At 33.9% G+C, this 18,079-nt stretch overlaps 1 protein-coding gene across 4 annotated transcripts in view; it reads right to left on the reverse strand.

Moving 5' to 3' along the window:
• The window catches only part of PRIM2 (DNA primase subunit 2), a 342,100-nt gene that overhangs the window by 101,801 nt on the left and 222,220 nt on the right, over positions 1-18,079 (reverse strand). For all 4 annotated transcript variants that reach the window (XM_031964687.1, XM_031964688.1, XM_031964689.1 and 1 more), the window contains exons 9-10: positions 7,022-7,094; positions 4,534-4,719 (exon numbers count right to left, since the gene is read on the reverse strand). In XM_031964687.1, coding sequence (XP_031820547.1) covers positions 4,534-4,719; positions 7,022-7,094 — 259 coding nt within the window. The remainder of the gene's footprint in view (positions 1-4,533; positions 4,720-7,021; positions 7,095-18,079) is intronic.

The raw sequence follows: 18,079 nt of genomic DNA on the forward strand, positions 1-18,079 counted from the left end.
TAATAACAAATTCATCTGGAAGAACAAAAGATCAAGAATTTCAAGGGAATTAATGGGAAAAAAAATGCCTATGAAGGTGGCCTAGCCACGCCAGACCTAAAATTATATCATAAAGCACCGATTATCAAAACCATTTGGTACTGGCTAAGAAATAAGAGTGGTTGATCATTGGAACAGGTTAGGATCACAGGACAAAATAGTCAATGACTATAGTAATCTAGTGTTTTACAAATCCAAAGACCACAACTTTTGGGATAAAAATTCACTATTTGACAAAAACTTCTGGGAAAACTGGAAACAAATATGAAAGAAATTAGGGCTCAACCCACATCTAACATCACATGCCATGATAAGATCTAAATGGGTTCATAATTTAAACATAAAGAATAGTATTATAAACAAACTAGAGGAACATAGGATAGTTTACCTCTCAGATCTGTGCAGAAGGAAGAAATTTGTCTCCAAAGAAGAACAGGAAATCATAATTGAACACCAGATAGATAATTTTGATTACATTAAGTTAAAAAGTTTTTGTAAAAATAAAACTAATGCAGACAAGATTAGAAGGGAAGCAATAAATTAGGAAATCATTTTTACATTTAAAGGTTCTGATAAAGGCCTCATTTCTAAAACATATAGAGAAATGACTCAAATTTATAATAATCCAAGTCATTCTCCAATTGATAAATGGTGAAAGCATATGAACAATTTTCAGATGAAGAAATTAAAACTATCACATGAGAAGGTGCTCTAAATCACTATTGATCAGAGAAATGCAAATTAAAACAACTCCGAGATACCACTACACACCTCTCAGACTGGCTAAGATGACAGGAAAGGGCTAAGATGTTGGAGGGGATATGGGAAAACTGGGACACTAATACATTGTTTTAGAAAAAAGAGAGAATTATGGTAACATCAGAGGAGAAAAGTAGACTTCTTCAATAGGTGTGTCAAAGGAGAAATGAATAGGCCTTGACAACAGACTGAATGTGGAAAATTAAGAAACAGTAATGATTCCAAAATGACTCATTGGTTATGGACCTGAAGGACTAGGAGAATGGTGTTGCCCTCTACAATAATGGAAGAAGTGAGAAAGATAGGGTTTGGGGAGCAAAATAATATTCTTTTTACAAAAGACACTGAAGTCAAATGCAATCAAGTCACTTATCAATAGTCACATACCTATTAAGTGTTAGAGCTGATATTTAAAACCAGTACTTTTTTCCTCTGAACCATTCTAACTGCATCAATTTGCTAATGCCCCGCAAATTCTGTAAACACCTAAATGATAGCTATGGAGAAGTACATGATTATAATTACAACAATACTTTGTCTCATTGTCTAATTTTGTAAATGTGGCACAAATTTTCAAGCAAATGTGTTGGAGGAAGGGAAGGAGAAAAGACAGGTTTATCTAAAATGAGAGAAGGAAAGAAAGATCCAATTTGGGTAGGAAGGAGGGTATCCTACTGGCTTCCTGGAGTTGCTGAAGGAAAATTTATAAAACAGACAATCATTTCTAGTCCTCTATAAATGACAGCTTGATGCTATTTTATCAGTATAGAATTAAGTAACAAAATCTATATATGCCTTTGAACACCAATGGTTAAGTTTATTTAAAAAACAGCTATGTCAAAAACTGGCAGTGATGTCAGTAGAAATGCCTTCATTTAATAAAATAATATATATTATTTAACTAAACTACGTCCAAAATTCATTAATATTTATCTTCAACAAATGTCTGCACAGTTTGATAACTTTTTGAACATAGTTCAAAATTGTTCTCCAGAATGGTTGGATCCGTTCACTAAAAAAAAAGAAATAGCTGAGAAAGCAAGATATGTGTTCAATCACGTAAATATTTACACCTTCCCATCCCAAAGGTGAGCATAACAGGTTACCAAGAAGATGAAAAAGTTGCATGAGGTCAGACAAAGAGTGGATATGGACTCAAATCTTGTCCCAATACATCCTAATCATCACCATCTTCACCAATATGATGACAAATCATTTATATATGGATAATTAAGGTTTGCCAAATACTTTACTTGCATTGTTTCTTTTGATTCTCAAATTCTATAGACAGGTGTTACTATTATTGCCATATTACAGATGAGGCTGAAAGAACTTAAGGGTCATGGACCAAGGCCAAAGAGCTAGTAAGTGTCTGAGCTAGGATTTGAACATGGGTTTTTCTGACAAGATCAATATTCTATGCTCCACACAGTAGCTGACTGACCATGGGCAAAGCCCTAAATTCTCCATCCTCTTGGCAACTCTCTAAGAATGTGACTAATTTCCTTGATGATAGAGATACTGCCATTTTTCTCTTCGTGTCTCCACAACCTAGAAGAGTACTAGATACAGGGCAAGCATTTAAAAATTTCTTTTTGGAATAAATGAATGAAGTGATAGAAACATTGTTGATAGGTATCATTGAAGGGGAGTTGCTGATTTGGATAAATTATCACAGATCTGAACCAGACCAAAAAAAAAAAAATTCCAACACAAAACAAAAATAACTAGCTATAAAATTCCCTTGTACCATGTAATTCCTAATGCCTGTAACCAAAATAATATACTTACTGTAATCAATAACAGACTAATGAAAATACGAGCCTCTTATATATTTATTTAGAAAACGAAGAAGTCATTGATTTCCATTTTAAAATAACTTCAAAAGAAAATTACTTTCACATCACAAATGAAAAAAATCAAATATGATATTTTTGTTCACCAGTGAAAAAGTTTCTTACATTTGCATATTTTAAAAGGAAAATTTCAAAACTCAATGCATGACAGCATCCTCAGTCTTGCCAGCAAATGTCTGTTTCAGACAGTAGCCACAATCTGACAAGCTGTGACTATTTTTAACAAATAGGTGCTTTCTCCTGCTTTGGACCCTACACACATAAATGCTTTAGATTTTATATATATGCCCCCAGGAATCTAAGAAGTAGTGTCCCAAATTGTTTTAAAGCAAATCCCTATTACATGAACCATTCTAATTTGCAATGATTCTACAGACATCTTCAATGTAATCTGACTTCAAAACACACCTGGAAAAAATCTATGGCTTTTTACACTATAAAAGGATCTGGTCTTTTTCAATTGGGCACACAGCTGGAGACATAATAAAGCCTTGGCTGTATGATTTACTTGGTAAATATCCCATGTTCTATAAATTAGCTTTCCCTAGGAAAAAAAAAAATATATATTTTTAATTTTCTGTATTTTGGAGTGATTGAGAGGAAAGAGGAGAATGAATACATATGAGGAGTTTTTCAAGTTTGTAAAATTTAGGGCAATCTATATTGAAACTGCTTGGCTCCAAGTTAAAAGAGAATTTCTATAATATATTAGGGGATGGAGAAGAACCATTGAACTTTTATTCCATATCTTAGTTGCTAGATGTCTCATCTCCTTCTATTCTTGTTTCCTTCAGAATATATCTCATTTATCTAGACTGCTCAGAAGAAAATACAACTCCCCAAAGTCAACTACTGAATTCAATGCAATCAACATCAAATAGGTTGTATGAAGGGAGAGACAGCGCTATTTTGCACAGTACTTTTCACTCTTCATTACCCTATTTTTGTTTCCATTACCTGCAAATACATGGAAGTCTGTAATTTTTTGCAAATGTGTTGCATTTATATATGCTGTTAGCATGAAGTATATAGAGCTACATAATAATTATTATTATTATAATCAATATTTACCTACTAGGTTTAATGTGTTTTTACTCATTTATCTCATTTTAATTATCTCATATTTCATGAGCATCTGATACATTATCACAGTGACTCTATTAGAGAGATAATGTAGGCATTATTTCCCCCATTTTACAGATATAGAAACTAAAGCTAATTCTATGGAATAACTTGCCAAGAATTACAAAGCCAGTAAATGCTGAAAGCCAAAGTTAAAACCCAAGGTTTCTTGACTCCTATCCACTACCCATGTTGCCTCTCCTGCATGGCATAATGATTAGAGTGCTAGATTTGGAAGTTAAAAAGAATGGAATTAAAATCTGGCCTCTTGTATTAGCTGTGTGACAAGAGATAAGTCACTAAATCTTTTTTCAGTTCCATTTTATAGATGAACATAATAATAATATCTATCTTTCAGGATTTTTATAATATTCAAATAAGTTAATATAAAGTACTTTTCAAATTTTAAGGTGCTATACCAATGTTAATTATTAAGGAATTTCTTTGAACCAGGATTATCAGTCTGTCAATCAATTAACAAGCATTTATTACTATGGTCCAGACACTACACAAAGTTTGGGGAACACAACACAAGAATAAAACAATCTCTGTTCTCCAGGTGCTTACATTCCATTAGGAAAAACATGTATTCATATAAGCAGGTACAAAATATAAAGTAAGTTCATAGGGTAAGGAGAGTCAATTTCAGAAATGTAGAAAATGCCATTCTGTGTTTTCAGAATAAATGAAAAAATATAGACCAGATTAGTTAAAATGTAACAGGATAAATAAATTTCTAATTAAAAAAAAAATTTACCTTGTCTGTATCCACTTTCCCTTTGATAAATTCTAGCTTCCAGAACTGCAAAGCTTGCTCAAGTGTTAAGCCAATGCCCTTCAGGAAAAGACCGTATTGCATTCGGCCACCATGCCGAAGATGATGATGTTCTCGCAAAGCTTTATGCAACTGACGCATACAAAGTGGAAATGATTTCACTGCAAGCTGTAAGGAAAATTATTTGTGGCTATGAAGCAATTTAACTATTTGACTTAATCTTTATCTACAAAAATTATAAATCCATTCTATTTGGAAAAACTAAAAACGAAAGAAATACACTGGAGATCACTATGATTACAGATAAACATGTATTTTCTAAATGACTTCTAATCATAGCCATACACTTAAAACTAAACAAAAACAGCTAGATAGATGGATGTGACTCTTTCCAACAATAAGATGATTCAGATCAATTCCAATAATATTATGATGAAGAGAGCCATCTACATCCAAAGAGAGGACTGTGGGAACTGATTGTCACTCTTTCTGTTGTTTTTGCTTACATTTTGTTTTCTTTCTCAGGTTGTTTTTTCCTTCTTGATCTAATTTTTCTTGTATAGAAAGACAAGCTTGTATAAGCAAGATGTATAAATAAATATGTATTACATATATGGATTTAACATATATTTTAACATATTTAACATGTATTGGATTACCTGCCAGTTAGGGGAGGGGATGGAAGGAAGGAGGGAAAAATTTAGAACACAAGGTTTTGCAAAGGTCAATATTGAAAAATTACCCATGCATATGTTTTATAAATAAAAAGTTTTAATAAAAAAAAATAAAGAAAAAATGGAAAAAAAAAAAAAAACAGCTGGAGAAAATGAAAATGAAAACACAAAGACAACCAACATAACAATGTAAGCCAATCTCACAACTGGAGCCAAAAAGACCACTGAATTTTCTAAAACACTATCACTGTAAGTCACACTGCCCTAGTTTCATCAGTCAAATCTATTCCTTTTTAATGGAGAATACAGAATTAAACAAAAAAAGTAAGATTAGGATGGGATTCTGCCTACAAATAAAAAAAAAGTGCCTCCTTGTTTGAGCATAAAGCATATAAAAAGAGCATCTGTCAATAAAATTAATACTTAGCTCAATTTCTTTACTTTAAAGGGCTATCTTTTCCTTTCTAAAAAGAATTAGAGATGAAGCCCCAGGTCTTTCAATCAGTGAGATACAACAGGAAAAGACCTCAGAAATGTGTGAGACTGATGAAATAGTTGTTTCGGGAGATTAAAGGATGGACAAGTTGGAACTTGTTTGAGATTGATAATCAATCCTATTTCTATTTCCAGGAATCTTATAAGTAAACATTTCATTACAGTATTTGAGGGGAATAGGTTGGAAGTGAACCCAGGTTCATTTTTATAAGTATTCCTAATTTTTTCTTATGTGGCTCACTTCATTATGATTCAGTTTAACTTCCCTATCACTTAAAACTCAGTATATTTTTAATTAATATGTCCCTGGATATTTGTTTAATTAATTAATTATTTTATTCCTGAGATTTCTTTCTATTTTTTTTCCCCCTTTCTTTTTAGGGGGTTAAGCATAGGATAAGAATAAAGGGGTAATTCAAGGTGTATGAATGGATTTCTGCCTAGAAAGAGCACCTATCTATGAAGATTCGTACTGTACTCATTCATTCTACCAGAAAACCTTGCTTCCTTAGACATGAGGTGGGCTGAGTTTCTCAAGTCTTTTAGCTCTATAATTCTAAGAAATAGTCTATGTGTTTATAAAACTATAGTAGTTTGACTAACATGCATTCTACTATAGTAGCATTCCAATGCTATATGTCTATTATTTCTTTTTATCCATATATATAAAATCTGTGATTAAATTCAAATAGCATTTACCTACCATATCTTAAGGAAATTTTATTTGAAGAATATCAATTAAATTGCTCTTTTCTATTTTATTCTTTATATCTATTTATTTGTTTGTTTTTATTTGTTTATTTATTTTATTTATAAATAAATAAAATATTTATTTATTTATTAGTACAAGAGAGTACAAGGAAACTCCCACTACAAATGCAGATCAACAATTGTTGGCAATGTATATAGTCTTACTAAAGTACTTGGAGGTGAAGGAACTTTTGCACAGGGGCACAAAGAGGTATGTCAAGACTGGGTCTTGAACAATAGTCTTCCTCACTTTAAGACTATCTTTATGTATTCCTCATATAATTAAATTTTTCCCACACAATAAGAAAAAAATAAAACACCAGGTATAAGAAATTTAATCATCTTGAATACTTTTGGAAAAGCCTTTCTTTCTGATGAATTACTCTAAATATATTCTTACAAAAACTAATCCTTTTGTTAAAGAATTGCCTATTTTCTATATTTCTAGAACTGAGCACAATGTCTAGCACATAGTAGACATTTAGCAAATGTTTATTGACTGACTGATTTGCATGAAAAATGACTCAGATTCTAAAGGATATGGTACTCACAGAATCAAGTTGATCCAGTGAAATTTTCCCCATATTTGCTTGTGCATTGTAATCTTGACCAACGTAGGAATGACTAGGATAAAAATAAAAACACACACACACACACACACACACACACATGAAAATATTGAGATTTTTATCTAAACTATGTAAATATCTTCAAGTAAAAACAGAAAATTCTGGAAATGTAAATTCAAAATTATATGGTATTTCACATAGAAACCTCAGCATTAATAATGGTAACCAATTTATAAATTTCTTAAATAGTATATGCCCTTTAGCCCAGTATTATCATAATAAAGCTTATACCTCAAAGAGATTTAAGAGGTGAAGGATCCAAATGTACAAAAATGCTCATAGTAGGACTTTTTCTTATTGAAAATCACCAGAAACAAAGATACCCATCATTTGGAGAAATGGTGGAACAAACTGTATCATAATAAATTTCAAAATTGTTTGTTTGAGAAAAACCTAAAAAAAATTTATATGAACTGATGCAGAGTGAAGTGAGTAAAATCAAGAGAACAATTCACATTTTGAGTGCTACACTATAAAAAGCAAAAACTTTGGGAAAGCTTACGCACTCCAATGAATGCAATGATCATTCTTGACTCCATCATTGACCAATGATGAAAAGTACTTCCTACCTTTTGATAAAAAAGTATCTACTATAGATAGTAGATACAGAATGAGCCATAAATTTTCATATATTTTCAAAGAAATCTTAGGTGTGAGTTTATTTTGCCTCACTGTACTCATTTATCTGTTTAAGGGCAACTAGGTAATGTGATGAATACTGAATCAGGCCTAAAAAGAGGAAAACTCATTTTTCTGAGTCCAAATATGTAGTGAGACACTTAATAGCTGTGTGAGCTTCTTGCAAGTCAATTAACTCAGTTTCCTCATCTGTAAAATGAGCTGGCAAAAGAAATGGAAAACCACTCCAGAATCTTTGCCAAGAAAATGCCAAATAGGATCATAAAAAGTCAGACACAACTGAAAACAATTGAACAACACCACTAATTTATTTATAAGAGCCTGGTAGAAATGATGATGTTCTAGGGCAGAAGAGGGGGAAAATAGGGAAGACAGTGATAAGTAAGCTAAAAAATAAGAAAAATGAATTAATAGATGAAAGATTAAAAAATTAAAAAGGAAAGAGAAAAGGGAAGATCAGAAGGAATCACAGTCAAGTATCTGGTACTACCACATTAAAACTGATATAGTACTTGGTAACTGCCTATCCTCAATTAATTTAGAAAATTGAGGTTTAGAGAGAATAAGTAGTTTATGTAAGGTTATTCATTCAATGAGTAGAGGTATTAAGACTCAAACCCATAATTTTTACTGAAAAGCTTTTTTATAAAAGGACTCTTTCCACAATGTTGAAAATAAGAACAAAAATATATCATGCTTGCTCAAAAAAGGTGATTATCCATCCTATAGGAATGATAGGCTGTATATAAGAAGATGACATTTAATAGGGATGAATATAAAGTCTTATTCAAAAGAATCAACTGGAAAGATCAGGTAGCAGGAGATCTATAAAAAGATATAAAACAACCCTAGAGGATTTGCAGTCAAGTGGCATGCAACACCTGTCCAAAAAACTATTGTAATCTTTGACTGTATTAACAGAAGTATACTAAACAATAAAGAATGGAGCAGTGTTCCCTTCGAGATGACATATTTTTAGAAGTATAGGGCCTGGATTTATGATTTCATTACTGCAGGGGAGTCCTAGATAATGAAATTCCATTCAGCAGGGCATCTTCTCTGCATATGGTCTTATAGTCATCAATCTGATACCTACCTGAAGGCCCAGGTGGGCATTATCAAATTAGTGAGAGTTCTCCAAAAATATTTCAAGCTAGACTGATTATTTTTATATCATTCCCTCTCTTATTCACCCCACCTCCTTATCTTCTTCTACCTCTAGCTCTGGAAATAGTAACTGAAAAAACATGTCAATCAATTACCCTATGACCTCTACTCCCCAACCCTGTGACTTCCAAATCCAAAATACCCATTTCTAAATTCTTATGTATGTTTTATCTTATTAAAATATAAGATCCTTGAGAGAAGGAGCTGTTTTTTATCATTTGTATTCCCAGGTTTTATCATAGTTTCTAGCACATAGTGTTAGATATATGTACCCTTTCCACTCCAGCACCCAACCCCACACCCAAAATTCATTCCCTGAGACGGTGACTTGCCCAAAGTCACATTATCAGCATGTGTCAGAGTTAGGACTTAGCTTCTCAGCTCTGGCTTGGAGGCCAGCTCTATATTTACTACACTATACCATAAAATAACCCTTACAAAGTCAAGGAATTTCACCATTAGCACCATGAGAATTCAAAACTATATTGTGTGAACACTGTCTGAAGGAAATGTTCAGCCTGGGAAAAGACAACTTTGGGAGTTATTTGGTGGTCTTCAAATATTTCAAAGGCTTTTGTATTCTGGTTGGCTACAGAGTTGGGAACCAGGACCAATGTGGGAGGGAGAAAGAGAAAGGGAAAAAGGGAGGGAAGGAGGGAGGGAACAAAGAGGAAGAGAGAAAGGGGAAGAAAGGATGGAGGGAAGAGAAGAGAGTAAGAGAAAAGGAGAGAAAGGAGAAAGAAGAGAGAGAGGGAAGAAGGGAGGGAGGGAGGAAAAGAAAGAGAAATCTGTACCATAAATGTAAGGAAGCAATTCTTTAAAAATAAAAGTTTTCTGAAAATGGGACAGTCTGCCACCAGAGGTAATGAACTCCTTATTACTGACGGTATTTAAAGTAAAAGCTAATGAGCCATTTGTCACAAATTCTAGGGAAGAGATCTATGTCTCAAGTAGAAAGAATAGATAAAATACTTCTAAGGTTCCTTCAACTGTGAAATTTTATAAGCAAAGAAGGACTAGCTATTATATTTATGGGATTTTCTTCAGTAAAACTTAGCAGTCCAGTCAAGCCAAATCCACAAGTATTTATTAAATTATCTACTGTGTGCTGAGCACTGTGCTAAGTGCTGGGGACACAAAGAATGACAAAAACCAATCCTTACCCTTAACGAGTTCACAATGTAAACACTAGAAAACATGCAAAAAAAGTAAAATGCATAATATATTGGAAATAATCTCAGAAAGATTAAAGAGTTGTGAGAAAGGCTTATTATTGCAGCATTTTAGCTGAGGCTTGAAGGAAACCACAGAAGCCAAGAGACAGGGATGGGAAGGGAGGAGTTTCAGACATGGAGGTAAAGTAAGGTAAAGTAAAAATGCAGTCATGAGTTTGAGGGTCCAATGCTAGGAACACCAAGAAGGTCAATGTCACTGGCTCATAAAGTATGTGGAAGAGTGTGTATGCTTAAGTGTAAGCATATACAAGGAACATAGAAATCAAATGTTAGATTTTCAGATTTTTAAGGCCAGAATACTGCAAGTCAAGGAGACTAATTGAGATGTGAATATAAGTGTGGGAGTAGAATAGGGGTCCTTATGTTTTTAATGTCATGGGACCTTTGGGATTATTATGATTCATATTCAAATACATAAAATGTAAGCTATAGGACTACAAAAGAAAAAATATATATTGAAATAAAGATGTAAATCCTCCACTCCCTTCCATGCATGTTCACATCTATTCATCCTGGGTTAGAAGGAAAATAATACTAGATGATAAAATTAAGGAAGTAGAAGATTGGAAAGTAAGTCAGACCGATATGTCAATGCATGAGGAGGCAGAATTGGTATAATGAAAAACTTAACAGAATTAAAGCATCAATGAAATCCTTATTTGAATGTTGATAAGATGGAATATAAATGCACCATTAGATGCTATTGTGAATTCTGATCTAAAGCACTGTTTTTGGACTTGATGTTGTTCTTTAGTTGTTTCAGCTGTTTCCAACTCTTCATAACTCTTTCTGAGGTTTTCTTGACAAAGATATTGGATTGATTTGCCATTTCCTTCTCCAGATCATTTCTACAAATGAAGAAATTTGTATTTCCTTAAATGAGGTTAAGTGAGCAGGGTTCACACAACTAGTATCTAAAGTCAGATTTGAACTCAAGAAAATGAGTATTTTTGATTCCAGGCCTGGAACTCTAACCACTGTGCCATCCAGCTGTTCCTCTGGGACACTATGATCCAGTGACAGTGACCTGCCTACATTTCCTCACACATGACACACTAGCACTCTCATCTCCCAGCTTTGTATCTTTGCACTGTGTCCTTTAGGCCTAGAATGCTATTCATGTTTTACTCTTAGTTTCCCAGTCTTCCTTCAAGAGTCAGCTCAATGCCTTCTCTTTTCAGATTACTTTTATAAATACTAAATATTCCACTAGACTATGCTCCTTGATAGCAGTTTATTTCTTTGTATTCCCCCCAGGCTTAGTACAATGCCTGATATATAGTAAATGCTTAATAAATACCTACTGACTAACGGATTAACCTATTCCTACCAACCTCACTTTCAGGTCATGACACTAATCAAAGACCATATTTCAAAAGTAACTCAAACATAAAATGATTAAACACACAAAAAAGTTAAAACTCTTTATTAAGGAAAATGTACAGAATCTACAAGACCTCTGTTCTTTAGAATATATATTGCACCTTTTGTCTAATATTTCAAAGTATCATTTACCTTAGTGTCTCAATTATAATTCCATTTATTAGCAAGAATCATCAAAAATGGTAGATAATTAACACAACTAAATCAAGGTCCTTGATCTATTCCTGTGGCACTGATGAATCAAATCAACAACTCTTATGGATTGTGCTCTTCGTAAACAGCATGGAACAACACTAGATTCTTCACAAATAATCTCCAAAGATAGAAAATGAGACAGATAACTAGAAATTAGTATTATATTATCTATATATTGTTATTACAATTGACTTAAAGGAGAACCAAATATCTTCATCTTACAAATAAACTGAGTAGAAAAGGAAAATTATTTGCCAAGGTTACAAAGCCATACCTTCTCCCAAAACTTTTAATGCATTACATCTTACATGCATGTCAAGGAAAATAAAATAACTTGGGAGGGGAAAAAAAATTACCTTAAGGAAATAATAACACTTGGCTTTAGGAAGATGGTGAGAAACAACTTTCCTAAATGTGCTACATGACAGGAAATTGACATGTGAAGCATAGGTATATGGTAAGAAAAAAACAACATGACCTCAAATCAGTAATGTATCAATTTTTAAAAAGGTTTGACTGTAACTGGACAAAAAATAAGTTACATAATATTCCTACTGCCCTTAGAAAAAGTTGCATGCTTTTTAGTTTCTCTTTAGAAATTCACATTAAAAAAAAAAAAAATTTAGTAGAACAGAATTACAGAGAAAGGCAATGAAAAAAATAGGAATGAGTACCATTTAAATTTTTAAATTATAAACATAACAAAAAAAGGTTTAAAATTCTTCATTTATTTTATTAAGAAAAATGTAAAGAAATGCTATCTACATTTTAACTCAAAAACAGAAAATGGAGTTTAGACAGTTAAATTATATATCTAAGAACAATTGCCAAGAAAAAGAAAAAAGAAAAAAAATGATTTCTAAGAGTTCTGGTGGGTTCTCATTTTTTAGTAAGATCACAAGTTCCCATTGAATGATGTTGGACTATCGCCATCCTAGTTTTGAACTCAACACTTCTCTTCATACAATTTAAGATCACAGTAGCTTCTCTGGCTGCAGTGTGACATTGTTGGATCATAATGGCCTTTGCTATCCCACCTCATCTTTTCATTCAAACTACAATCTAACCACACATGATTGTATAATTTTTTTGAGCCCAAGTGTAAGACTTTACAAGACTCTACCTAACACTGCAACCCAAGAATGTCCTCCTAGAAGATACGTCTGAACTCTGCCTGTGCTCCTAACTGTATTATCTTGGAACAGTTCACTCTTTCACTTTAGGTTTACTTATTTGTAAAATGAAGGTATTAGACTAGAAGATCTCAAAGTTCTAAATCCTATAAGCTCATAATCTCTGGAACTCCCTCCAAGTCCGCAAATTGTATTTTATTACTAAACACATTTTTTACAGGAGGAAACCTGTGTAGTAAAACAAGGTTTGAATTCACAAACAAAATCCATGAATCAATCAGGATAATTTAACTGAAAGCTATCAAATGTTTACAATATTCAAAACACACAAACCACAAGGCTGGGAGGCAGGAGACCCGAGTACAAATCCTAACTTCAGGCACTAAGAAGCTGACCTTGGACAACTTATTTAATCCCCAAGAGCAAAAATGTCTTCATCTATAAAATGGAAAATGGGCTAAAAAATCCAAAACCCTAAGCTCCATCCTCACGCTAATATTCCATGATTACCCATATCTAACCAGTAAAAATAAGGTCTATTTTCTCTTTACTCTGGAATGTTCAAATGGCAGGAAATGAAGATATGCCGAGGAAAAGGACAAACCAGACCATCACAAAAGGATATCAAGATTCAAAATAAGTCCACATTAGCCAATGGAATTGGACATTTGGTTTTTACCTGGTAGAGTGTCAAGGAAAATTGCTAAAATAAATTCATAACCATTATCTAGAAAAACAGATACACTCTTCTAGCAATCCTTGGTGTCTGCTTTATACCACACTGCCTACAAATGAATGTAGTTCCTTGGCTAATAAGCTGTCAAAATATGTTCTTATTAAAATATCTTCACATTAAAATTATAGATCTACTCTATGAATGAAAGTATGCAAATTTTTGGTTATCACTGACAAACCTGCTCATGTTAGTTTTAAGGAAGCATATTATCAAAGATCCTTTTCTGTAGAAAATACAATTCTTAATTATTTCATGATGTACCTATTAACTCAAACAAGTCCAATTAAAAAACACCTGTCAATTATAACTTAGGGGGAAAGACTATTCATTCTCACTTGAGTTGCTTTTATGCCAGAAAAAAAAAGAGCTCTTATTTAAGTGAGGGATGTAACTCAATGTGAATACATGGGGTCCATCATATCCCATTCACTACTACAATGTAAAGTTGGATTTGCCACCATTGCCATTGCTTAAAATATAGCAAGATGACAATTTTTAATAGAAAGAAAAACTACAGGATTGAAGTGTCACCATAAAGTAAGCCAGTACTGGAAAACTCGCACACTCAGTTTCCTGACAAGAAGAATTTGAAAACCAAAATTTTGGAGTCAACTTTCATTTATCCAATATCTTACCATAGCTATGAAGGTCATATCTTATACTGCCTCAGTTTTTTAATCCACAAAAATGGGTATTGATAGTTACTAATCTGAAATATCTCCAACCTTAACTAATTTTTTCCCCCTTCAGGGATTCTCAGATGAAAAGCAATGAAAGAATAAAAACTTGGATCATTTGCAGAAGCCACCAAAAAAAAAAAAGATACTGAAAATAATAGAGCTGTGGTTCAGTGAGCATTCAATTACATTATAGTACTAGCAAAAGATACTGAGCTGTAAAATGATACAGCGTATTTCTTGCAGAAATGAAACAATTACTGTGCTGCATAAACAAATAAACATATTCACTAGCCAGACAGTGCTACATAAATGCATAAAATGCAGGAAGAATCCTATTCTAAGGAATAGCATTACAACAAGAATATTTCCATGTCTCAATAGATGACCCATAATAATAATAATGGGTTTTTGCTCATCTAAGTTATATAAAATTCTAGTAAACAAAACAAAGATATTTTTGTCAGTTCCTTTTTGATAATCAAGCAATGTGAGCTTCTAAGTGCAAGACACTCTAAGAGATCGAGTCATGACCTGTTTTCTCAAGGAACTTAGAAACAGAAAAGCTGTTAAGACGTGCACACAAATAACATTATACCCTACGTTCCTTGTGGGTAAGGAAATTGTCTTATTTATAGTTCTATCTCCCCACAGCATAACACATAGTAATACTTAATAAGTGTTTGTTTAAGGAATAGTAAAAATTAAAACATGAATGAATGTCACTAGAGGAAGAGGACTTTAGTCCTCTAGTTTGTTAGTGGGGTTAAGGGTGGGAGATGGGAAACGCTCACTTCTGATTAAATAGAAAAAATGTGTGATTTTAAATGGTGGACAATGAAGTAAAAGAAAAAAGAAATGCCAACTGAGAAAAATGACATGATGAAAGATAAATACAGTAAAGCTCTCCAAGCTTGAATCCACTTTCCCCTGGAATCTCTATGAATTAGTGGGAGAATGTGCCACAGAAACTGGGGAGGGTAGTATATAGAAATAGATCCCTAAAGGGACATATTGACTTAAAAAAAATAATGAATTAACATTATGTTGTATTGTATCTTCTTTATTTTGTTAAACATTTGCTAATCACTTTAAATTTAATGTGGTTCTGCACTTGGAAGTTTTGCTGAATAAAAGCTTGATACATCTGATGTACAGGACTGACTGGAAGAACTAAACATAAAAAGCATTAAGGTGTGCAGAAACAGAGACAAATTGTTCCATTTAAACTCCTGAGAAGAAATTGCTTGTGAGTAAGTAGGTAGGTTAGCCTCAATCTTCTCCCCATCTCAATGGCTAGTGAACTTTGCAAGGTTGGAGGATGTGGACTTCTTTTCAGTATCTTAACAACATCCCCAGAAGAGTAATAACTAGCAAAAGCATCTGCCTTAGGAATTGAGAACAAATAAATAAAACACACTAATGAAAAAATGGCTTCAAGACTCCACAAAGATCCAAGGAAGAAACTATACATACTGTTCTTAAGGAGAACTTCATGAAAGCATAAAAAGGATTTCAATAGTTTTCACTATTCCTTTGTAATATGTGCTCTCTAAGCTCATCATTTTCTCCTGAAAGCCACATGCTTATAAAGACAGAGTTTACTAGAGACTTTGAGGGAAAAGTGTTTTTTATCAGTTGTTTTTACTATAATCACCTTACTAAACAACCCTTTCCAAAAGTTAATTAAATCTATTCAGGCAATTGACATCAAATGATAATCAAAAGAGAAAGAATACTGTTATGAGCTCATGAGTTACAATACAAAGAACATGTCCCCCAACTCCTATGGACTCCCAAGAATCATGAGGGGAGATATAACAATTCCAACCTGCCAATTAAAGTGAGAGTTGGAAAAGTAGCTTCAGAGTCTGTGAAGATCGTGTATTTTAAGATCAGCACGAGACAGGAATTCAGGTTAGGGGAAAATCGTCAGTCTTTATTCTCAGTGAAGAAGGATCGGAGGTGGAAGAGAATCGGCGATAGCAATGTGTGCAGCTGAGTCAAGAAGCTAGCTCGACCAGCAGCCACACAACCAGCAGCTCGGAGTCTCGAACCCAGGCTCAATCTCTCCCCGCTTGTCTTCCTCCTCTCTCTCTGCCTCCACCCACCAAAATCGTCATTTCCTATACAACACATCAGGACTTGCAGGGAGAGTGGGCAGGGACCATTCTTTATCCAATCATGTATATTAATAGAGTATAGCCCAATTACTATCTAGCCTTATGTACTTGGGACCTCAGTGCATCAGCTCAAACCTCAGCCCATTACATTTCCCGCTTTCATTTATTTTAGAACACCAGTGGTCATGCCATCCCTGACTCCTCAGGGAGGTCAGAGCCCCCAAGGGGAGGTGATCACAGCCTCCCTAACTTCTCAGGGAAGGAGGTGAAAGCACCGAAAAGGAGGTGATCACAGCCTCCCTGACTTCTCAGAAAAGGCGGTGAAAGCACTAAAAAGGAGATGATCACGCCCTACCTGACATCTCAGGAAGGGAGATGAAAAGCACCAAAGGGAAATGGGGGTTGCTAGCGGGTTTCTGGGCTGAAGGGTCTTATTATGCACAAACCCATCAGCATGGGAGGTATTACACAAGCACATAGCAATAACGCAGAGGCTATTAGGGATGACCCTCCCCTCAGTCAGTGCAGGCTCGATGTGGTGTAACAAACATGAATTGTACACACAAGTAGCAGAATAGCAAACAATATAAATCAATATGGTGTTGGAAAAGATCACCAGAAGTCCTAGAAGGTGGGTATGTAAACAACAGTCACACATACACCTTCTTCAGCAGCCAAGAGATAGTCCAAAACCAATCTATTGTCCATTGTTTCACATGTCAGGGAATCCAATGATCCCCCTGAGTTTTTGAAGTCCTGAAAAAGTCTTTTTATGTGTTAGGGAATCCAATGATTCCAGCAGATTTTGAAGTGTTGTAACAGTCTTATCATTTCTCAGAGAATCCAATGATTCCTGAGAGTTTTCAAGTCCTATGTCTCAGAGAATCCAATGATTCCTGAGGGTTTTCAAGTCCTATGTCTCAGAGAATCCAATGATTCCTGAGAGTTTTCAAGTCCTATGGCTCAGAGAATCCAATGATTCCTGAGGGTTTTTAAGAAAAGCATTCCCAAAAGTTATGCTATTACATTACATGGATGACATTTTGGGATGTGCACCTGAGGAACAAATGTTAGAGGCATGTCTACAAAAGACCATAGAAACACTAAGGAATTACAAATTATACATAGCACCAGAAAAAAAATTCAAAGACATGCTCCTTCTCAATATTTAGGATATGAAGTATACCCTAAGGTGCTTACAGTTCAAAAACTCTCCTTAAGAACAGAAAAGCTAAACACATTGAATGATTTTCAGAAATTGATAGGAGATATCCAATGGATGCGACCAGTGTTAGGTTTGACTACCTATCAGTTACAACCGTTATATGACATTTTAAGGGGAGACAGTGCTTTAAATTCACCACGCCAGCTTACAAAAGAAGCTCAAACCTCAGCCCATTACAAGAGTCTGTTCAATACTTCTAAAATGTCAGAGTTTACAGAAAATAGAATTTTAAAAAAATTTTTTAGTTATACTTTATAAGGAAAAAGAGAAGAAAAATGGGGGGAAAAGTTAAAATGGCTAATGCTTGAGAAATGCAAATTAAAACAACACTGAGGAATCACATCACATCACACCTATCAGATTGTCATGGTCATCAAAAAAGAAAAATGACAAATACTGGAAGACCTATGGGAAAAAATTTTATTAATGCACTGTTGGTGAAGCTGTGAATTGGTCTAGCCATTCTG

The sequence above is a fragment of the Sarcophilus harrisii genome, chromosome 4 (genome assembly GCF_902635505.1).
Source record: "Sarcophilus harrisii chromosome 4, mSarHar1.11, whole genome shotgun sequence".
NCBI lineage: Eukaryota > Metazoa > Chordata > Mammalia > Dasyuromorphia > Dasyuridae > Sarcophilus > Sarcophilus harrisii.